Raw genomic sequence first — 25,430 nt, forward strand, 5'->3', positions numbered from 1 at the left:
CCACTCATCTAGCACTGTAAGTGTGTCTGTGCCTTAGTTCTGTTTTTTGTATTTTGAGTTCTGTGTATGTCTGTGTGTTCATCCTGTCTGGGTATCCTACAGTCCTGTTAGTGTCTTCTGCACAAAAGTTATTTTATGATACATAGTAGCAGTCCACCTCAAAGCATGGTCATATGTAATATTTCTTAAATTTAAATACAGTATGTCAATTTAGAGTAATGATTCTAAGGGCTCAAAAACACTAGAAAACATGAAACAATGGCATTTTACTTGCTATCCAAACAATAGCTATGACCACATGTTGGATGCAAACAAATTCCTTTCTTTTTGGTAAATGTATCTTGTCACATACTTACTAAAAATTGAATGTATATAAAACACACATTGTGTAGCATATGCAACTGACTTCATCTCAGGTAAAATATAGGTTATTATATGTTGTATATGTTTTACCTTTAATTAGTATCTATTGATCTCTGTCTTTTTAGATAGGATTTGAAAAATAAGCAACATTTTGGATCTCAACTATACTTTTTACATTTTGTATAAAACAATTAACCGAAAAAGTGTCTGTTTAAGGCTTAGTGCAGCAGTTTTTCATTGCTTTGTTCCAAAATCAATCACGGAAGAAACCCATGTAGAAATCTTATGTTTGCCCCTAAGGACTACACTAACACCTTTTCTTTTTTACTGGTTCTCCCTGCCATGAACAAGTTTTGTATATGTGGTCATATAAGGCCAACACTGTGGGAATTTTCACATCAATACTTCAAAAAGGCTGAGAAGAGTCATTCCATGGTTAAGATCTAACCTGTAAGTCCAAACTTGCAGGACGTTTACTGGTTGTCAGAGCAAAACAAAATATGGAAGAGAAAAATAAAGCTGGCCAAACATTCTATATGTAATTAGAAGTGCAATATAAAAAAGCCCCTCATGCAGGTGAACTATAAGAAGGAGACTTTTTTTTACCATTTCCAATAAACACTTATATAATCAGCTACTGGAGAACTATCCACTTATACTCCTCCTCCACAAGAGAATATTTGCAGATTTTAACAATATTACTTAGTGGGCGATTTCATTTTCATCACTGTGCCACTATGATGTTCTTACAACAGTACTTCCCTAAAAACACTTACTTGTATAATTAGCTACTGAAGAACTATCCCCTTGTATTCCTTCTCCTACAAGAACAGAGACCAGGAATGTGTAATAATTCCCTGGAATCAAATTCTCAACTATAGCAGAGGTTGTGGTCACATTTGCACTGAATGTTGAATCTTCCAAGATTTTTATGTTATAGGAACTTGCATTTCCATCAGGGTGTTGCCAGCTTAGAGATACAGAAGTTGTGGTGATGTTCTCTGCTATAAGGTTCTTCACTTTATCAGGTACTATTAGGAAAAAAAGAAGCAATATATTAAAAGGTGATTTATTTTGTAAAATCATTTAGAATGAGACTCAATCTTCCACTGCAATGTTTGGCTGCAGACATCATGATAGAATACGGTCGGCCAACATTGATAATTGTCCAACATAACTCTATGGAGTTATAGGGAAAATGATTGATGTTACTGGTCACAAAGTTACTTTGACTATTCTGGCAGATATTTTGTTGTAGAACTGTGCACAAACCACTGTGTATGGTTTGCAAAACCTCCCTCAAATGTTATAATTTTGTTTTTGGCAAAGCAAACCTTAAGGGGTAAATTTACTTAAGTGAGAGTTTTTAGAAGTATGTTTTAAAAGTGATGTTGCCCAAAGCAACCAATCAGATTCTAGCTATTATCTTCCAGGAGGTGCTAGTTAAATGATGAGTAGAATCTGATTTGTTGCTATAGGCAACATCACTTCTAAAACTCACTTCTAAAAACTCTCACTATAGTAAATTAACCCCCATGTGTTTTGGTTCTTTTCTGCTTTTGATTTCTGTAAAGTTGTTAAAAATCTGAAATTATGTAATTGGAACTATATACATGCAATCCAAACCCAAGGTTAATTTTTTAATCTGAGTTCTAAACATTTAGCAATCCCTATCCAGGATTTAGTTCTATTTGCAACTCCAAAACAGATTCGTGTTGGGTCTCGATTAGATGTGGAACCAAAAGTTAGGGGTTTTTTTTACGGAAACTGAATCACATATTTCTAATTTGTGCCAATCACTTAGACTTGAATATCCATCCTAAAGTGTGCCAGTTATTACAAAGAACTTGTAACATTTTATTATAAAAATTTAGCTAATGTCACAGTTTCTAAAAAAATAACAACAAAAAGCTTAACCACTCTAAAAGTCCACATTTGAATGCTCACAACATTTTAAGAGTAATTAAGGACCAGGAGAACTCTAATGATGGAGGTGGGTTCCTATTGCCCAATCCATCAGAATAATGAGAGTCTCCCCTATATCATCAGATGGCATCTACAACATAGTTTAGAAAAGAAGGAGACCAATATATAATTGATCTAGAAGAATAAGAGTGTGCAAACTGTTAGTATGTCTGCCTACACTGTTGCATGATCTGTGAGCCACTCACCTAGCACTGTAAGTGTGTCTGTGCCTTAGTTCTGTTTGTGTATTTTGAGTTCTGTGTATGTCTGTGTGTTCATCTTGTCTGGGTATCCTACAGTCCTGTTAGTGTCTTCCGCACAAAAGTTATTTTATGATACATAGTAGCAGTCCACCTCAAAGCATGGTCATATGTAATATTTCTTGAATTTAAATACAGTATGTAAATTTAGAGTAATGATTCTAAGGGCTCAAAAACACTAGAAAACATGAAACAATGGCATTTTAGCTATCCAAACAATAGCTATGACAACATGTTGGATACAAAACAAATTCCTTTCTTTTTGGTAAATGTATCTTGTCACATACTTACTAAAAAGGGAATGTATATAAAACACACATTGTGCAGCATATGCAACTGACTTCATCTCAGGTAAAATATAGGTTATTGTATGTTGTATATGTTTTACCTTTAATTAGTATCTATTGATCTCAGTCTTTTTAGATAGGATTTGAAAAATAAGCAACATTTTGGATTTCAACTATACTTTTTACATTTTGTATAAAACAATTAACCCAAAAAGTGTCTGTTTAAGGCTTAGTGTAGCAGTTTTTCATTGCTTTGTTCCAAAATCAATCATGGAAGAAACCCATGTAGAAATCTGATGTTTGCCCCTAAGGACTACACTAACACCTGTTATTTTTTACTGGTTCTCCCAGCCATTAACACGTTTTGTTTATGTGGTCATATAAGGCCAACACTGTGGGAATTTTCACATCAATACTTCAAAAAGGCTGAGAAGAGTCATTCCATGGTTAAGATCTAACCTGTAAGTCCAAACTTGCAGGACGTTTACTGGTTGTCAGAGCAAAACAAAATATGGAAGAGAAAAATAAAGCTGGCCAAACATTCTATATGTAATTAGAAGTGCAATATAAAAAAGCCCCTCATGCAGGTGAACTATAAGAAGGAGACTTTTTTTTACCATTTCCAATAAACACTTATATAATCAGCTACTGGAGAACTATCCACTTATACTCCTCCTCCACAAGAGAATATTTGCAGATTTTAACAATATTACTTAGTGGGCGATTTCATTTTCATCACTGTGCCACTATGATGTTCTTACAACAGTACTTCCCTAAAAACACTTACTTGTATAATTAGCTACTGAAGAACTATCCCCTTGTATTCCTTCTCCTACAAGAACAGAGACCAGGAATGTGTAATAATTCCCTGGAATCAAATTCTCAACTATAGCAGAGGTTGTGGTCACATTTGCACTGAATGTTGAATCTTCCAAGATTTTTATGTTATAGGAACTTGCATTTCCATCAGGGTGTTGCCAGCTTAGAGATACAGAAGTTGTGGTGATGTTCTCTGCTATAAGGTTCTTCACTTTATCAGGTACTATTAGGAAAAAAAGAAGCAATATATTAAAAGGTGATTTATTTTGTAAAATCATTTAGAATGAGACTCAATCTTCCACTGCAATGTTTGGCTGCAGACATCATGATAGAATACGGTCGGCCAACATTGATAATTGTCCAACATAACTCTATGGAGTTATAGGGAAAATGATTGATGTTACTGGTCACAAAGTTACTTTGACTATTCTGGCAGATATTTTGTTGTAGAACTGTGCACAAACCACTGTGTATGGTTTGCAAAACCTCCCTCAAATGTTATAATTTTGTTTTTGGCAAAGCAAACCTTAAGGGGTAAATTTACTTAAGTGAGAGTTTTTAGAAGTATGTTTTAAAAGTGATGTTGCCCAAAGCAACCAATCAGATTCTAGCTATTATCTTCCAGGAGGTGCTAGTTAAATGATGAGTAGAATCTGATTTGTTGCTATAGGCAACATCACTTCTAAAACTCACTTCTAAAAACTCTCACTATAGTAAATTAACCCCCATGTGTTTTGGTTCTTTTCTGCTTTTGATTTCTGTAAAGTTGTTAAAAATCTGAAATTATGTAATTGGAACTATATACATGCAATCCAAACCCAAGGTTAATTTTTTAATCTGAGTTCTAAACATTTAGCAATCCCTATCCAGGATTTAGTTCTATTTGCAACTCCAAAACAGATTCGTGTTGGGTCTCGATTAGATGTGGAACCAAAAGTTAGGTTTTTTTTTTACGGAAACTGAATCACATATTTCTATTTTGTGCCAATCACTTAGACTTGAATATCCATCCTAAAGTGTGCCAGTTATTACAAAGAACTTGTAACATTTTATTATAAAAATTTAGCTAATGTCACAGTTTCTAAAAAAATAACAACAAAAAGCTTAACCACTCTAAAAGTCCACATTTGAATGCTCACAACATTTTAAGAGTAATTAAGGACCAGGAGAACTCTAATGATGGAGGTGGGTTCCTATTGCCCAATCCATCAGAATAATGAGAGTCTCCCCTATATCATCAGATGGCATCTACAACATAGTTTAGAAAAGAAGGAGACCAATATATAATTGATCTAGAAGAATAAGAGTGTGCAAACTGTTAGTATGTCTGCCTACACTGTTGCATGATCTGTGAGCCACTCACCTAGCACTGTAAGTGTGTCTGTGCCTTAGTTCTGTTTGTGTATTTTGAGTTCTGTGTATGTCTGTGTGTTCATCTTGTCTGGGTATCCTACAGTCCTGTTAGTGTCTTCCGCACAAAAGTTATTTTATGATACATAGTAGCAGTCCACCTCAAAGCATGGTCATATGTAATATTTCTTGAATTTAAATACAGTATGTAAATTTAGAGTAATGATTCTAAGGGCTCAAAAACACTAGAAAACATGAAACAATGGCATTTTAGCTATCCAAACAATAGCTATGACAACATGTTGGATACAAAACAAATTCCTTTCTTTTTGGTAAATGTATCTTGTCACATACTTACTAAAAAGGGAATGTATATAAAACACACATTGTGCAGCATATGCAACTGACTTCATCTCAGGTAAAATATAGGTTATTGTATGTTGTATATGTTTTACCTTTAATTAGTATCTATTGATCTCAGTCTTTTTAGATAGGATTTGAAAAATAAGCAACATTTTGGATTTCAACTATACTTTTTACATTTTGTATAAAACAATTAACCCAAAAAGTGTCTGTTTAAGGCTTAGTGTAGCAGTTTTTCATTGCTTTGTTCCAAAATCAATCACGGAAGAAACCCATGTAGAAATCTGATGTTTGCCCCTAAGGACTACACTAACACCTGTTCTTTTTTACTGGTTCTCCCAGCCATTAACACGTTTTGTTTATGTGGTCATATAAGGCCAACACTGTGGGAATTTTCACATCAATACTTCAAAAAGGCTGAGAAGAGTCATTCCATGGTTAAGATCTAACCTGTAAGTCCAAACTTGCAGGACGTTTACTGGTTGTCAGAGCAAAACAAAATATGGAAGAGAAAAATAAAGCTGGCCAAACATTCTATATGTAATTAGAAGTGCAATATAAAAAAGCCCCTCATGCAGGTGAACTATAAGAAGGAGACTTTTTTTTACCATTTCCAATAAACACTTATATAATCAGCTACTGGAGAACTATCCACTTATACTCCTCCTCCACAAGAGAATATTTGCAGATTTTAACAATATTACTTAGTGGGCGATTTCATTTTCATCACTGTGCCACTATGATGTTCTTACAACAGTACTTCCCTAAAAACACTTACTTGTATAATTAGCTACTGAAGAACTATCCCCTTGTATTCCTTCTCCTACAAGAACAGAGACCAGGAATGTGTAATAATTCCCTGGAATCAAATTCTCAACTATAGCAGAGGTTGTGGTCACATTTGCACTGAATGTTGAATCTTCCAAGATTTTTATGTTATAGGAACTTGCATTTCCATCAGGGTGTTGCCAGCTTAGAGATACAGAAGTTGTGGTGATGTTCTCTGCTATAAGGTTCTTCACTTTATCAGGTACTATTAGGAAAAAAAGAAGCAATATATTAAAAGGTGATTTATTTTGTAAAATCATTTAGAATGAGACTCAATCTTCCACTGCAATGTTTGGCTGCAGACATCATGATAGAATACGGTCGGCCAACATTGATAATTGTCCAACATAACTCTATGGAGTTATAGGGAAAATGATTGATGTTACTGGTCACAAAGTTACTTTGACTATTCTGGCAGATATTTTGTTGTAGAACTGTGCACAAACCACTGTGTATGGTTTGCAAAACCTCCCTCAAATGTTATAATTTTGTTTTTGGCAAAGCAAACCTTAAGGGGTAAATTTACTTAAGTGAGAGTTTTTAGAAGTATGTTTTAAAAGTGATGTTGCCCAAAGCAACCAATCAGATTCTAGCTATTATCTTCCAGGAGTTGCTAGTTAAATGATGAGTAGAATCTGATTTGTTGCTATAGGCAACATCACTTCTAAAACTCACTTCTAAAAACTCTCACTATAGTAAATTAACCCCCATGTGTTTTGGTTCTTTTCTGCTTTTGATTTCTGTAAAGTTGTTAAAAATCTGAAATTATGTAATTGGAACTATATACATGCAATCCAAACCCAAGGTTAATTTTTTAATCTGAGTTCTAAACATTTAGCAATCCCTATCCAGGATTTAGTTCTATTTGCAACTCCAAAACAGATTCGTGTTGGGTCTCGATTAGATGTGGAACCAAAAGTTAGGGTTTTTTTTTACGGAAACTGAATCACATATTTCTAATTTGTGCCAATCACTTAGACTTGAATATCCATCCTAAAGTGTGCCAGTTATTACAAAGAACTTGTAACATTTTATTATAAAAATTTAGCTAATGTCACAGTTTCTAAAAAAATAACAACAAAAAGCTTAACCACTCTAAAAGTCCACATTTGAATGCTCACAACATTTTAAGAGTAATTAAGGACCAGGAGAACTCTAATGATGGAGGTGGGTTCCTATTGCCCAATCCATCAGAATAATGAGAGTCTCCCCTATATCATCAGATGGCATCTACAACATAGTTTAGAAAAGAAGGAGACCAATATATAATTGATCTAGAAGAATAAGAGTGTGCAAACTGTTAGTATGTCTGCCTACACTGTTGCATGATCTGTGAGCCACTCACCTAGCACTGTAAGTGTGTCTGTGCCTTAGTTCTGTTTTTTGTATTTTGAGTTCTGTGTATGTCTGTGTGTTCATCTTGTCTGGGTATCCTACAGTCCTGTTAGTGTCTTCTGCACAAAAGTTATTTTATGATACATAGTAGCAGTCCACCTCAAAGCATGGTCATATGTAATATTTCTTGAATTTAAATACAGTATGTAAATTTAGAGTAATGATTCTAAGGGCTCAAAAACACTAGAAAACATGAAACAATGGCATTTTAGCTATCCAAACAATAGCTATGACAACATGTTGGATACAAAACAAATTCCTTTCTTTTTGGTAAATGTATCTTGTCACATACTTACTAAAAAGGGAATGTATATAAAACACACATTGTGCAGCATATGCAACTGACTTCATCTCAGGTAAAATATAGGTTATTGTATGTTGTATATGTTTTACCTTTAATTAGTATCTATTGATCTCAGTCTTTTTAGATAGGATTTGAAAAATAAGCAACATTTTGGATTTCAACTATACTTTTTACATTTTGTATAAAACAATTAACCCAAAAAGTGTCTGTTTAAGGCTTAGTGTAGCAGTTTTTCATTGCTTTGTTCCAAAATCAATCACGGAAGAAACCCATGTAGAAATCTGATGTTTGCCCCTAAGGACTACACTAACACCTGTTATTTTTTACTGGTTCTCCCAGCCATTAACACGTTTTGTTTATGTGGTCATATAAGGCCAACACTGTGGGAATTTTCACATCAATACTTCAAAAAGGCTGAGAAGAGTCATTCCATGTTTAAGATCTAACCTGTAAGTCCAAACTTGCAGGACGTTTACTGGTTGTCAGAGCAAAACAAAATATGGAAGAGAAAAATAAAGCTGGCCAAACATTCTATATGTAATTAGAAGTGCAATATAAAAAAGCCCCTCATGCAGGTGAACTATAAGAAGGAGACTTTTTTTTACCATTTCCAATAAACACTTATATAATCAGCTACTGGAGAACTATCCACTTATACTCCTCCTCCACAAGAGAATATTTGCAGATTTTAACAATATTACTTAGTGGGCGATTTCATTTTCATCACTGTGCCACTATGATGTTCTTACAACAGTACTTCCCTAAAAACACTTACTTGTATAATTAGCTACTGAAGAACTATCCCCTTGTATTCCTTCTCCTACAAGAACAGAGACCAGGAATGTGTAATAATTCCCTGGAATCAAATTCTCAACTATAGCAGAGGTTGTGGTCACATTTGCACTGAATGTTGAATCTTCCAAGATTTTTATGTTATAGGAACTTGCATTTCCATCAGGGTGTTGCCAGCTTAGAGATACAGAAGTTGTGGTGATGTTCTCTGCTATAAGGTTCTTCACTTTATCAGGTACTATTAGGAAAAAAAGAAGCAATATATTAAAAGGTGATTTATTTTGTAAAATCATTTAGAATGAGACTCAATCTTCCACTGCAATGTTTGGCTGCAGACATCATGATAGAATACGGTCGGCCAACATTGATAATTGTCCAACATAACTCTATGGAGTTATAGGGAAAATGATTGATGTTACTGGTCACAAAGTTACTTTGACTATTCTGGCAGATATTTTGTTGTAGAACTGTGCACAAACCACTGTGTATGGTTTGCAAAACCTCCCTCAAATGTTATAATTTTGTTTTTGGCAAAGCAAACCTTAAGGGGTAAATTTACTTAAGTGAGAGTTTTTAGAAGTATGTTTTAAAAGTGATGTTGCCCAAAGCAACCAATCAGATTCTAGCTATTATCTTCCAGGAGTTGCTAGTTAAATGATGAGTAGAATCTGATTTGTTGCTATAGGCAACATCACTTCTAAAACTCACTTCTAAAAACTCTCACTATAGTAAATTAACCCCCATGTGTTTTGGTTCTTTTCTGCTTTTGATTTCTGTAAAGTTGTTAAAAATCTGAAATTATGTAATTGGAACTATATACATGCAATCCAAACCCAAGGTTAATTTTTTAATCTGAGTTCTAAACATTTAGCAATCCCTATCCAGGATTTAGTTCTATTTGCAACTCCAAAACAGATTCGTGTTGGGTCTCGATTAGATGTGGAACCAAAAGTTAGGGTTTTTTTTTACGGAAACTGAATCACATATTTCTAATTTGTGCCAATCACTTAGACTTGAATATCCATCCTAAAGTGTGCCAGTTATTACAAAGAACTTGTAACATTTTATTATAAAAATTTAGCTAATGTCACAGTTTCTAAAAAAATAACAACAAAAAGCTTAACCACTCTAAAAGTCCACATTTGAATGCTCACAACATTTTAAGAGTAATTAAGGACCAGGAGAACTCTAATGATGGAGGTGGGTTCCTATTGCCCAATCCATCAGAATAATGAGAGTCTCCCCTATATCATCAGATGGCATCTACAACATAGTTTAGAAAAGAAGGAGACCAATATATAATTGATCTAGAAGAATAAGAGTGTGCAAACTGTTAGTATGTCTGCCTACACTGTTGCATGATCTGTGAGCCACTCACCTAGCACTGTAAGTGTGTCTGTGCCTTAGTTCTGTTTGTGTATTTTGAGTTCTGTGTATGTCTGTGTGTTCATCTTGTCTGGGTATCCTACAGTCCTGTTAGTGTCTTCTGCACAAAAGTTATTTTATGATACATAGTAGCAGTCCACCTCAAAGCATGGTCATATATAATATTTCTTGAATTTAAATACAGTATGTAAATTTAGAGTAATGATTCTAAGGGCTCAAAAACACTAGAAAACATGAAACAATGGCATTTTAGCTATCCAAACAATAGCTATGACAACATGTTGGATACAAAACAAATTCCTTTCTTTTTGGTAAATGTATCTTGTCACATACTTACTAAAAAGGGAATGTATATAAAACACACATTGTGTAGCATATGCAACTGACTTCATCTCAGGTAAAATATAGGTTATTGTATGTTGTATATGTTTTACCTTTAATTAGTATCTATTGATCTCAGTCTTTTTAGATAGGATTTGAAAAATAAGCAACATTTTGGATTTCAACTATACTTTTTACATTTTGTATAAAACAATTAACCCAAAAAGTGTCTGTTTAAGGCTTAGTGTAGCAGTTTTTCATTGCTTTGTTCCAAAATCAATCACGGAAGAAACCCATGTAGAAATCTGATGTATGCCCCTAAGGACTACACTAACACCTGTTATTTTTTACTGGTTCTCCCAGCCATTAACACGTTTTGTTTATGTGGTCATATAAGGCCAACACTGTGGGAATTTTCACATCAATACTTCAAAAAGGCTGAGAAGAGTCATTCCATGGTTAAGATCTAACCTGTAAGTCCACACTTGCAGGACGTTTACTGGTTGTCAGAGCAAAACAAAACATGGAAGAGAAAAATGAAGCTGGCCAAACATTCTATATGTAATTAGAAGTGCAATATAAAAAAGCCCCTCATGCAGGTGAACTATAAGAAGGAGACTTTTTTTTACCATTTCCAATAAACACTTATATAATTAGCTACTGGAGAACTATCCACTTATACTCCTACTCCACAAGAGAATATTTGCAGATTTTAACAATATTACTTAGTGGGCGATTTCATTTTCATCACTGTGCCACTATGATGTTCTTACAACAGTACTTCCCTAAAAACACTTACTTGTATAATTAGCTACTGAAGAACTATTCCCTTGTATTCCTTCTCCTACAAGAACAGAGACCAGGAATGTGTAATAATTCCCTGGAATCAAATTCTCAACTATAGCAGAGGTTGTGGTCACATTTGCACTGAATGTTGAATCTTCCAAGATTTTTATGTTATAGGAACTTGCATTTCCATCAGGGTGTTGCCAGCTTAGAGATACAGAAGTTGTGGTGATGTTCTCTGCTATAAGGTTCTTCACTTTATCAGGTACTATTAGGAAAAAAAGAAGCAATATATTAAAAGGTGATTTATTTTGTAAAATCATTTAGAATGAGACTCAATCTTCCACTGCAATGTTTGGCTGCAGACATCATGATAGAATACGGTCGGCCAACATTGATAATTGTCCAACATAACTCTATGGAGTTATAGGGTAAATGATTGATGTTACTGGTCACAAAGTTGCTTTGACTATTCTGGCAGATATTTTGTTGTAGAACTGTGCACAAACCACTGTGTATGGTTTGCAAAACCTCCCTCAAATGTTATAATTTTGTTTTTGGCAAAGCAAACCTTAAGGGGTAAATTTACTTAAGTGAGAGTTTTTAGAAGTATGTTTTAAAAGTGATGTTGCCCAAAGCAACCAATCAGATTCTAGCTATTATCTTCCAGGAGGTGCTAGTTAAATGATGAGAAGAATCTGATTTGTTGCTATAGGCAACATCACTTCTAAAACTCACTTCTAAAAACTCTCACTATAGTAAATTAACCCCCATGTGTTTTGGTTCTTTTCTGCTTTTGATTTCTGTAAAGTTGTTAAAAATCTGAAATTATGTAATTGGAACTATATACATGCAATCCAAACCCAAGGTTAATTTTTTAATCTGAGTTCTAAACATTTAGCAATCCCTATCCAGGATTTAGTTCTATTTGCAACTCCAAAACAGATTCGTGTTGGGTCTCGATTAGATGTGGAACCAAAAGTTAGGTTTTTTTTTACGGAAACTGAACCACATATTTCTAATTTGTGCCAATCACTTAGACTTGAATATCCATCCTAAAGTGTGCCATTTATTACAAAGAACTTGTAACATTTTATTATAAAAATTTAGCTAATGTCACAGTTTCTAAAAAAATAACAACAAAAAGCTTAACCACTCTAAAAGTCCACATTTGAATGCTCACAACATTTTAAGAGTAATTAAGGACCAGGAGAACTCTAATGATGGAGGTGGGTTCCTATTGCCCAATCCATCAGAATAATGAGAGTCTCCCCTATATCATCAGATGGCATCTACAACATAGTTTAGAAAAGAAGGAGACCAATATATAATTGATCTAGAAGAATAAGAGTGTGCAAACTGTTAGTATGTCTGCCTACACTGTTGCATGAGCTGTGAGCCACTCATCTAGCACTGTAAGTGTGTCTGTGTCTTAGTTCTGTTTGTGTATTTTGAGTTCTGTGTATGTCTGTGTGTTCATCTTGTCTGGGTATCCTACAGTCCTGTTAGTGTCTTCTGCACAAAAGTTATTTTATGATACATAGTAGCAGTCCACCTCAAAGCATGGTCATATGTAATATTTCTTGAATTTAAATACAGTATGTAAATTTAGATTAATGATTCTAAGGGCTCAAAAACACTAGAAAACATGAAACAATGGCATTTTAACTATCCAAACAATAGCTATGACCACATGTTGGATGCAAAACAAATTCCTTTCTTTTTGGTAAATGTATCTTGTCACATACTTACTAAAAAGGGAATGTATATAAAACACACATTGTGTAGCGTATGCAACTGACTTCATCTCAGGTAAAATATAGGTTATTGTATGTTGTATATGTTTTACCTTTAATTAGTATCTATTGATCTCAGTCTTTTTAGATAGGATTTGAAAAATAAGCAACATTTTGGATCTCAACTATACTTTTTACATTTTGTATAAAACAATTAACCGAAAAAGTGTCTGTTTAAGGCTTAGTGCAGCAGTTTTTCATTGCTTTGTTCCAAAATCAATCACGGAAGAAACCCATGTAGAAATCTTATGTTTGCCCCTAAGGACTACACTAACACCTTTTCTTTTTTACTGGTTCTCCCTGCCATGAACAAGTTTTGTATATGTGGTCATATAAGGCCAACACTGTGGGAATTTTCACATCAATACTTCAAAAAGGCTGAGAAGAGTCATTCCATGGTTAAGATCTAACCTGTAAGTCCACACTTGCAGGACGTTTACTGGTTGTCAGAGCAAAACAAAACATGGAAGAGAAAAATAAAGCTGGCCAAACATTCTATATGTAATTAGAAGTGCAATATAAAAAAGCCCCTCATGCAGGTGAACTATAAGAAGGAGACTTTTTTTTACCATTTCCAATAAACACTTATATAATCAGCTACTGGAGAACTATCCACTTACACTCCTCCTCCACAAGAGAATATTTGCAGATTTTAACAATATTACTTAGTGGGCGATTTCATTTTCATCACTGTGCCACTATGATGTTCTTACAACAGTACTTCCCTAAAAACACTTACTTGTATAATTAGCTACTGAAGAAATATCCCTTGTATTCCTTCTCCTACAAGAACAGAGACCAGGAATGTGTAATAATTCCCTGGAATCAAATTCTCAACTATAGCAGAGGTTGTGGTCACATTTGCACTGAATGTTGAATCTTCCAAGATTTTTATGTTATAGGAACTTGCATTTCCATCAGGGTGTTGCCAGCTTAGAGATACAGAAGTTGTGGTGATGTTCTCTGCTATAAGGTTCTTCACTTTATCAGGTACTATTAGGAAAAAAAGAAGCAATATATTAAAAGGTGATTTATTTTGTAAAATCATTTAGAATGAGACTCAATCTTCCACTGCAATGTTTGGCTGCAGACATCATGATAGAATACGGTCGGCCAACATTGATAATTGTCCAACATAACTCTATGGAGTTATAGGGAAAATGATTGATGTTACTGGTCACAAACTTACTTTGACTATTCTGGCAGATATTTTGTTGTAGAACTGTGCACAAACCACTGTGTTTGGTTTGGCAAAACCTCCCTCAAATGTTATAATTTTGTTTTTGGCAAAGCAAACCTTAAGGGGTAAATTTACTTAAGTGAGAGTTTTTAGAAGTATGTTTTAAAAGTGATGTTGCCCAAAGCAACCAATCAGATTCTAGCTATTATCTTCCAGGAGGTGCTAGTTAAATGATGAGTAGAATCTGATTTGTTGCTATAGGCAACATCACTTCTAAAACTCACTTCTAAAAACTCTCACTATAGTAAATTAACCCCCATGTGTTTTGGTTCTTTTCTGCTTTTGATTTCTGTAAAGTTGTTAAAAATCTGAAATTATGTAATTGGAACTATATACATGCAATCCAAACCCAAGGTTAATTTTTTAATCTGAGTTCTAAACATTTAGCAATCCCTATCCAGGATTTAGTTCTATTTGCAACTCCAAAACAGATTCGTGTTGGGTCTCGATTAGATGTGGAACCAAAAGTTAGGTTTTTTTTTTACGGAAACTGAATCACATATTTCTAATTTGTGCCAATCACTTAGACTTGAATATCCATCCTAAAGTGTGCCATTTATTACAAAGAACTTGTAACATTTTATTATAAAAATTTAGCTAATGTCACAGTTTCTAAAAAAATAACAACAAAAAGCTTAACCACTCTAAAAGTCCACATTTGAATGCTCACAACATTTTAAGAGTAATTAAGGACCAGGAGAACTCTAATGATGGAGGTGGGTTCCTATTGCCCAATCCATCAGAATAATGAGAGTCTCCCCTATATCATCAGATGGCATCTACAACATAGTTTAGAAAAGAAGGAGACCAATATATAATTGATCTAGAAGAATAAGAGTGTGCAAACTGTTAGTATGTCTGCCTACACTGTTGCTTGATCTGTGAGCCACTCACCTAGCACTGTAAGTGTGTCTGTGCCTTAGTTCTGTTTGTGTATTTTGAGTTCTGTGTATGTCTGTGTGTTCATCTTGTCTGGGTATCCTACAGTCCTGTTAGTGTCTTCTGCACAAAAGTTATTTTATGATACATAGTAGCAGTCCACCTCAAAGCATGGTCATATGTAATATTTCTTGAATTTAAATACAGTATGTAAATTTAGAGTAATGATTCTAAGGGCTCAAAAACACTAGAAAACATGAAACAATGGCATTTTAGCTATCCAAACAATAGCTATGACAACATGTTGGATACAAAACAAATTCCTTTCTTTTTGGTAAATGTATCTTGTCACATACTTACTAAAAAGGGAATGTATATAAAACACACATTGTGTAGCGTATGCAACTGACTTCATCTCAGGTAAAATATAGGTTATTGTATGTTGTATATGTTTTACCTTTAATTAGTATCTATTGATCTCAGTCTTTTTAGATAGGATTTGAAAAATAAGCAACATTTTGGATTTCAACTATACTTTTTACATTTTGTATAAAACAATTAACCCAAAAAGTGTCTGTTTAAGGCTTAGTGTAGCAGTTTTTCATTGCTTTGTTCCAAAATCAATCACGGAAGAAACCCATGTAGAAATCTGATGTTTGCCCCTAAGGACTACACTAACACCTGTTATTTTTTACTGGTTCTCCCAGCCATTAACACGTTTTGTTTATGTGGTCATATAAGGCCAACACTGTGGGAATTTTCACATCAATACTTCAAAAAGGCTGAGAAGAGTCATTCCATGGTTAAGATCTAACCTGTAAGTCCACACTTGCAGGACGTTTACTGGTTGTCAGAGCAAAACAAAACATGGAAGAGAAAAATGAAGCTGGCCAAACATTCTATATGTAATTAGAAGTGCAATATAAAAAAGCCCCTCATGCAGGTGAACTATAAGAAGGAGACTTTTTTTTACCATTTCCAATAAACACTTATATAATCAGCTACTGGAGAACTATCCACTTACACTCCTCCTCCACAAGAGAATATTTGCAGATTTTAACAATATTACTTAGTGGGCGATTTCATTTTCATCACTGTGCCACTATGATGTTCTTACAACAGTACTTCCCTAAAAACACTTACTTGTATAATTAGCTACTGAAGAAATATCCCCTTGTATTCCTTCTCCTACAAGAACAGAGACCAGGAATGTGTAATAATTCCCTGGAATCAAATTCTCAACTATAGCAGAGGTTGTGGTCACATTTGCACTGAATGTTGAATCTTCCAAGATTTTTATGTTATAGGAACTTGCATTTCCATCAGGGTGTTGCCAGCTTAGAGATACAGAAGTTGTGGTGATGTTCTCTGCTATAAGGTTCTTCACTTTATCAGGTACTATTAGGAAAAAAAGAAGCAATATATTAAAAGGTGATTTATTTTGTAAAATCATTTAGAATGAGACTCAATCTTCCACTGCAATGTTTGGCTGCAGACATCATGATAGAATACGGTCGGCCAACATTGATAATTGTCCAACATAACTCTATGGAGTTATAGGGAAAATGATTGATGTTACTGGTCACAAACTTACTTTGACTATTCTGGCAGATATTTTGTTGTAGAACTGTGCACAAACCACTGTGTTTGGTTTGGCAAAACCTCCCTCAAATGTTATAATTTTGTTTTTGGCAAAGCAAACCTTAAGGGGTAAATTTACTTAAGTGAGAGTTTTTAGAAGTATGTTTTAAAAGTGATGTTGCCCAAAGCAACCAATCAGATTCTAGCTATTATCTTCCAGGAGGTGCTAGTTAAATGATGAGTAGAATCTGATTTGTTGCTATAGGCAACATCACTTCTAAAACTCACTTCTAAAAACTCTCACTATAGTAAATTAACCCCCATGTGTTTTGGTTCTTTTCTGCTTTTGATTTCTGTAAAGTTGTTAAAAATCTGAAATTATGTAATTGGAACTATATACATGCAATCCAAACCCAAGGTTAATTTTTTAATCTGAGTTCTAAACATTTAGCAATCCCTATCCAGGATTTAGTTCTATTTGCAACTCCAAAACAGATTCGTGTTGGGTCTCGATTAGATGTGGAATCAAAAGTTAGGTTTTTTTTTTACGGAAACTGAATCACATATTTCTAATTTGTGCCAATCACTTAGACTTGAATATCCATCCTAAAGTGTGCCATTTATTACAAAGAACTTGTAACATTTTATTATAAAAATTTAGCTAATGTCACAGTTTCTAAAAAAATAACAACAAAAAGCTTAACCACTCTAAAAGTCCACATTTGAATGCTCACAACATTTTAAGAGTAATTAAGGACCAGGAGAACTCTAATGATGGAGGTGGGTTCCTATTGCCCAATCCATCAGAATAATGAGAGTCTCCCCTATATCATCAGATGGCATCTACAACATAGTTTAGAAAAGAAGGAGACCAATATATAATTGATCTAGAAGAATAAGAGTGTGCAAACTGTTAGTATGTCTGCCTACACTGTTGCTTGATCTGTGAGCCACTCACCTAGCACTGTAAGTGTGTCTGTGCCTTAGTTCTGTTTGTGTATTTTGAGTTCTGTGTATGTCTGTGTGTTCATCTTGTCTGGGTATCCTACAGTCCTGTTAGTGTCTTCTGCACAAAAGTTATTTTATGATACATAGTAGCAGTCCACCTCAAAGCATGGTCATATGTAATATTTCTTGAATTTAAATACAGTATGTAAATTTAGAGTAATGATTCTAAGGGCTCAAAAACACTAGAAAACATGAAACAATGGCATTTTAGCTATCCAAACAATAGCTATGACAACATGTTGGATACAAAACAAATTCCTTTCTTTTTGGTAAATGTATCTTGTCACATACTTACTAAAAAGGGAATGTATATAAAACACACATTGTGTAGCGTATGCAACTGACTTCATCTCAGGTAAAATATAGGTTATTGTATGTTGTATATGTTTTACCTTTAATTAGTATCTATTGATCTCAGTCTTTTTAGATAGGATTTGAAAAATAAGCAACATTTTGGATTTCAACTATACTTTTTACATTTTGTATAAAACAATTAACCCAAAAAGTGTCTGTTTAAGGCTTAGTGTAGCAGTTTTTCATTGCTTTGTTCCAAAATCAATCACGGAAGAAACCCATGTAGAAATCTGATGTTTGCCCCTAAGGACTACACTAACACCTGTTATTTTTTACTGGTTCTCCCAGCCATTAACACGTTTTGTTTATGTGGTCATATAAGGCCAACACTGTGGGAATTTTCACATCAATACTTCAAAAAGGCTGAGAAGAGTCATTCCATGGTTAAGATCTAACCTGTAAGTCCACACTTGCAGGACGTTTACTGGTTGTCAGAGCAAAACAAAACATGGAAGAGAAAAATGAAGCTGGCCAAACATTCTATATGTAATTAGAAGTGCAATATAAAAAAGCCCCTCATGCAGGTGAACTATAAGAAGGAGACTTTTTTTTACCATTTCCAATAAACACTTATATAATTAGCTACTGGAGAACTATCCACTTATACTCCTCCTCCACAAGAGAATATTTGCAGATTTTAACAATATTACTTAGTGGGCGATTTCATTTTCATCACTGTGCCACTATGATGTTCTTACAACAGTACTTCCCTAAAAACACTTACTTGTATAATTAGCTACTGAAGAACTATCCCCTTGTATTCCTTCTCCTACAAGAACAGAGACCAGGAATGTGTAATAATTCCCTGGAATCAAATTCTCAACTATAGCAGAGGTTGTGGTCACATTTGCACTGAATGTTGAATCTTCCAAGATTTTTATGTTATAGGAACTTGCATTTCCATCAGGGTGTTGCCAGCTTAGAGATACAGAAGTTGTGGTGATGTTCTCTGCTATAAGGTTCTTCACTTTATCAGGTACTATTAGGAAAAAAAGAAGCAATATATTAAAAGGTGATTTATTTTGTAAAATCATTTAGAATGAGACTCAATCTTCCACTGCAATGTTTGGCTGCAGACATCATGATAGAATACGGTCGGCCAACATTGATAATTGTCCAACATAACTCTATGGAGTTATAGGGTAAATGATTGATGTTACTGGTCACAAAGTTGCTTTGACTATTCTGGCAGATATTTTGTTGTAGAACTGTGCACAAACCACTGTGTATGGTTTGCAAAACCTCCCTCAAATGTTATAATTTTGTTTTTGGCAAAGCAAACCTTAAGGGGTAAATTTACTTAAGTGAGAGTTTTTAGAAGTATGTTTTAAAAGTGATGTTGCCCAAAGCAACCAATCAGATTCTAGCTATTATCTTCCAGGAGGTGCTAGTTAAATGATGAGAAGAATCTGATTTGTTGCTATAGGCAACATCACTTCTAAAACTCACTTCTAAAAACTCTCACTATAGTAAATTAACCCCCATGTGTTTTGGTTCTTTTCTGCTTTTGATTTCTGTAAAGTTGTTAAAAATCTGAAATTATGTAATTGGAACTATATACATGCAATCCAAACCCAAGGTTAATTTTTTAATCTGAGTTCTAAACATTTAGCAATCCCTATCCAGGATTTAGTTCTATTTGCAACTCCAAAACAAATTCGTGTTGGGTCTCGATTAGATGTGGAACCAAAAGTTAGGGTTTTTTTTACGGAAACTGAACCACATATTTCTAATTTGTGCCAATCACTTAGACTTGAATATCCATCCTAAAGTGTGCCATTTATTACAAAGAACTTGTAACATTTTATTATAAAAATTTAGCTAATGTCACAGTTTCTAAAAAAATAACAACAAATAGCTTAACCACTCTAAAAGTCCACATTTGAATGCTCACAACATTTTAAGAGTAATTAAGGACCAGGAGAACTCTAATGATGGAGGTGGGTTCCTATTGCCCAATCCATCAGAATAATGAGAGTCTCCCCTATATCATCAGATGGCATCTACAACATAGTTTAGAAAAGAAGGAGACCAATATATAATTGATCTAGAAGAATAAGAGTGTGCAAACTGTTAGTATGTCTGCCTACACTGTTGCATGAGCTGTGAGCCACTCATCTAGCACTGTAAGTGTGTCTGTGTCTTAGTTCTGTTTGTGTATTTTGAGTTCTGTGTATGTCTGTGTGTTCATCTTGTCTGGGTATCCTACAGTCCTGTTAGTGTCTTCTGCACAAAAGTTATTTTATGATACATAGTAGCAGTCCACCTCAAAGCATGGTCATATGTAATATTTCTTGAATTTAAATACAGTATGTAAATTTAGATTAATGATTCTAAGGGCTCAAAAACACTAGAAAACATGAAACAATGGCATTTTAACTATCCAAACAATAGCTATGACCACATGTTGGATGCAAAACAAATTCCTTTCTTTTTGGTAAATGTATCTTGTCACATACTTACTAAAAAGGGAATGTATATAAAACACACATTGTGTAGCGTATGCAACTGACTTCATCTCAGGTAAAATATAGGTTATTGTATGTTGTATATGTTTTACCTTTAATTAGTATCTATTGATCTCAGTCTTTTTAGATAGGATTTGAAAAATAAGCAACATTTTGGATCTCAACTATACTTTTTACATTTTGTATAAAACAATTAACCGAAAAAGTGTCTGTTTAAGGCTTAGTGCAGTAGTTTTTCATTGCTTTGTTCCAAAATCAATCACGGAAGAAACCCATGTAGAAATCTTATGTTTGCCCCTAAGGACTACACTAACACCTTTTCTTTTTTACTGGTTCTCCCTGCCATGAACAAGTTTTGTATATGTGGTCATATAAGGCCAACACTGTGGGAATTTTCACATCAATACTTCAAAAAGGCTGAGAAGAGTCATTCCATGGTTAAGATCTAACCTGTAAGTCCACACTTGCAGGACGTTTACTGGTTGTCAGAGCAAAACAAAACATGGAAGAGAAAAATAAAGCTGGCCAAACATTCTATATGTAATTAGAAGTGCAATATAAAAAAGCCCCTCATGCAGGTGAACTATAAGAAGGAGACTTTTTTTTACCATTTCCAATAAACACTTATATAATCAGCTACTGGAGAACTATCCACTTACACTCCTCCTCCACAAGAGAATATTTGCAGATTTTAACAATATTACTTAGTGGGCGATTTCATTTTCATCACTGTGCCACTATGATGTTCTTACAACAGTACTTCCCTAAAAACACTTACTTGTATAATTAGCTACTGAAGAAATATCCCCTTGTATTCCTTCTCCTACAAGAACAGAGACCAGGAATGTGTAATAATTCCCTGGAATCAAATTCTCAACTATAGCAGAGGTTGTGGTCACATTTGCACTGAATGTTGAATCTTCCAAGATTTTTATGTTATAGGAACTTGCATTTCCATCAGGGTGTTGCCAGCTTAGAGATACAGAAGTTGTGGTGATGTTCTCTGCTATAAGGTTCTTCACTTTATCAGGTACTATTAGGAAAAAAAGAAGCAATATATTAAAAGGTGATTTATTTTGTAAAATCATTTAGAATGAGACTCAATCTTCCACTGCAATGTTTGGCTGCAGACATCATGATAGAATACGGTCGGCCAACATTGATAATTGTCCAACATAACTCTATGGAGTTATAGGGAAAATGATTGATGTTACTGGTCACAAACTTACTTTGACTATTCTGGCAGATATTTTGTTGTAGAACTGTGCACAAACCACTGTGTTTGGTTTGGCAAAACCTCCCTCAAATGTTATAATTTTGTTTTTGGCAAAGCAAACCTTAAGGGGTAAATTTACTTAAGTGAGAGTTTTTAGAAGTATGTTTTAAAAGTGATGTTGCCCAAAGCAACCAATCAGATTCTAGCTATTATCTTCCAGGAGGTGCTAGTTAAATGATGAGTAGAATCTGATTTGTTGCTATAGGCAACATCACTTCTAAAACTCACTTCTAAAAACTCTCACTATAGTAAATTAACCCCCATGTGTTTTGGTTCTTTTCTGCTTTTGATTTCTGTAAAGTTGTTAAAAATCTGAAATTATGTAATTGGAACTATATACATGCAATCCAAACCCAAGGTTAATTTTTTAATCTGAGTTCTAAACATTTAGCAATCCCTATCCAGGATTTAGTTCTATTTGCAACTCCAAAACAGATTCGTGTTGGGTCTCGATTAGATGTGGAACCAAAAGTTAGGTTTTTTTTTTACGGAAACTGAATCACATATTTCTAATTTGTGCCAATCACTTAGACTTGAATATCCATCCTAAAGTGTGCCATTTATTACAAAGAACTTGTAACATTTTATTATAAAAATTTAGCTAATGTCACAGTTTCTAAAAAAATAACAACAAAAAGCTTAACCACTCTAAAAGTCCACATTTGAATGCTCACAACATTTTAAGAGTAATTAAGGACCAGGAGAACTCTAATGATGGAGGTGGGTTCCTATTGCCCAATCCATCAGAATAATGAGAGTCTCCCCTATATCATCAGATGGCATCTACAACATAGTTTAGAAAAGAAGGAGACCAATATATAATTGATCTAGAAGAATAAGAGTGTGCAAACTGTTAGTATGTCTGCCTACACTGTTGCTTGATCTGTGAGCCACTCACCTAGCACTGTAAGTGTGTCTGTGCCTTAGTTCTGTTTGTGTATTTTGAGTTCTGTGTATGTCTGTGTGTTCATCTTGTCTGGGTATCCTACAGTCCTGTTAGTGTCTTCTGCACAAAAGTTATTTTATGATACATAGTAGCAGTCCACCTCAAAGCATGGTCATATGTAATATTTCTTGAATTTAAATACAGTATGTAAATTTAGAGTAATGATTCTAAGGGCTCAAAAACACTAGAAAACATGAAACAATGGCATTTTAGCTATCCAAACAATAGCTATGACAACATGTTGGATACAAAACAAATTCCTTTCTTTTTGGTAAATGTATCTTGTCACATACTTACTAAAAAGGGAATGTATATAAAACACACATTGTGTAGCGTATGCAACTGACTTCATCTCAGGTAAAATATAGGTTATTGTATGTTGTATATGTTTTACCTTTAATTAGTATCTATTGATCTCAGTCTTTTTAGATAGGATTTGAAAAATAAGCAACATTTTGGATTTCAACTATACTTTTTACATTTTGTATAAAACAATTAACCCAAAAAGTGTCTGTTTAAGGCTTAGTGTAGCAGTTTTTCATTGCTTTGTTCCAAAATCAATCACGGAAGAAACCCATGTAGAAATCTGATGTTTGCCCCTAAGGACTACACTAACACCTGTTATTTTTTACTGGTTCTCCCAGCCATTAACACGTTTTGTTTATGTGGTCATATAAGGCCAACACTGTGGGAATTTTCACATCAATACTTCAAAAAGGCTGAGAAGAGTCATTCCATGGTTAAGATCTAACCTGTAAGTCCACACTTGCAGGACGTTTACTGGTTGTCAGAGCAAAACAAAACATGGAAGAGAAAAATGAAGCTGGCCAAACATTCTATATGTAATTAGAAGTGCAATATAAAAAAGCCCCTCATGCAGGTGAACTATAAGAAGGAGACTTTTTTTTACCATTTCCAATAAACACTTATATAATCAGCTACTGGAGAACTATCCACTTACACTCCTCCTCCACAAGAGAATATTTGCAGATTTTAACAATATTACTTAGTGGGCGATTTCATTTTCATCACTGTGCCACTATGATGTTCTTACAACAGTACTTCCCTAAAAACACTTACTTGTATAATTAGCTACTGAAGAAATATCCCCTTGTATTCCTTCTCCTACAAGAACAGAGACCAGGAATGTGTAATAATTCCCTGGAATCAAATTCTCAACTATAGCAGAGGTTGTGGTCACATTTGCACTGAATGTTGAATCTTCCAAGATTTTTATGTTATAGGAACTTGCATTTCCATCAGGGTGTTGCCAGCTTAGAGATACAGAAGTTGTGGTGATGTTCTCTGCTATAAGGTTCTTCACTTTATCAGGTACTATTAGGAAAAAAAGAAGCAATATATTAAAAGGTGATTTATTTTGTAAAATCATTTAGAATGAGACTCAATCTTCCACTGCAATGTTTGGCTGCAGACATCATGATAGAATACGGTCGGCCAACATTGATAATTGTCCAACATAACTCTATGGAGTTATAGGGAAAATGATTGATGTTACTGGTCACAAACTTACTTTGACTATTCTGGCAGATATTTTGTTGTAGAACTGTGCACAAACCACTGTGTTTGGTTTGGCAAAACCTCCCTCAAATGTTATAATTTTGTTTTTGGCAAAGCAAACCTTAAGGGGTAAATTTACTTAAGTGAGAGTTTTTAGAAGTATGTTTTAAAAGTGATGTTGCCCAAAGCAACCAATCAGATTCTAGCTATTATCTTCCAGGAGGTGCTAGTTAAATGATGAGTAGAATCTGATTTGTTGCTATAGGCAACATCACTTCTAAAACTCACTTCTAAAAACTCTCACTATAGTAAATTAACCCCCATGTGTTTTGGTTCTTTTCTGCTTTTGATTTCTGTAAAGTTGTTAAAAATCTGAAATTATGTAATTGGAACTATATACATGCAATCCAAACCCAAGGTTAATTTTTTAATCTGAGTTCTAAACATTTAGCAATCCCTATCCAGGATTTAGTTCTATTTGCAACTCCAAAACAGATTCGTGTTGGGTCTCGATTAGATGTGGAATCAAAAGTTAGGTTTTTTTTTTACGGAAACTGAATCACATATTTCTAATTTGTGCCAATCACTTAGACTTGAATATCCATCCTAAAGTGTGCCATTTATTACAAAGAACTTGTAACATTTTATTATAAAAATTTAGCTAATGTCACAGTTTCTAAAAAAATAACAACAAAAAGCTTAACCACTCTAAAAGTCCACATTTGAATGCTCACAACATTTTAAGAGTAATTAAGGACCAGGAGAACTCTAATGATGGAGGTGGGTTCCTATTGCCCAATCCATCAGAATAATGAGAGTCTCCCCTATATCATCAGATGGCATCTACAACATAGTTTAGAAAAGAAGGAGACCAATATATAATTGATCTAGAAGAATAAGAGTGTGCAAACTGTTAGTATGTCTGCCTACACTGTTGCTTGATCTGTGAGCCACTCACCTAGCACTGTAAGTGTGTCTGTGCCTTAGTTCTGTTTGTGTATTTTGAGTTCTGTGTATGTCTGTGTGTTCATCTTGTCTGGGTATCCTACAGTCCTGTTAGTGTCTTCTGCACAAAAGTTATTTTATGATACATAGTAGCAGTCCACCTCAAAGCATGGTCATATGTAATATTTCTTGAATTTAAA

At 34.3% G+C, this 25,430-nt stretch overlaps 1 protein-coding gene across 1 annotated transcript in view; it reads right to left on the bottom strand.

The window, feature by feature from the left end:
• Positions 1-25,430, bottom strand: part of LOC148542660 (titin-like) — a gene marked incomplete at its 5' end in the record, with an annotated part of 334,539 nt that overhangs the window by 162,787 nt on the left and 146,322 nt on the right. The window contains 3 exons of the mRNA XM_088467589.1: positions 6,301-6,440; positions 8,710-8,964; positions 11,233-11,470. Of these exons, the coding sequence (XP_088323715.1) occupies positions 6,301-6,440; positions 8,710-8,964; positions 11,233-11,470 (633 nt within the window). The remainder of the gene's footprint in view (positions 1-6,300; positions 6,441-8,709; positions 8,965-11,232; positions 11,471-25,430) is intronic.

The sequence above is a fragment of the Taudactylus pleione genome, unplaced genomic scaffold, assembly GCF_031769625.1.
Source record: "Taudactylus pleione unplaced genomic scaffold, aTauple2 ptg000010l, whole genome shotgun sequence".
Lineage (NCBI taxonomy): Eukaryota > Metazoa > Chordata > Amphibia > Anura > Myobatrachidae > Taudactylus > Taudactylus pleione.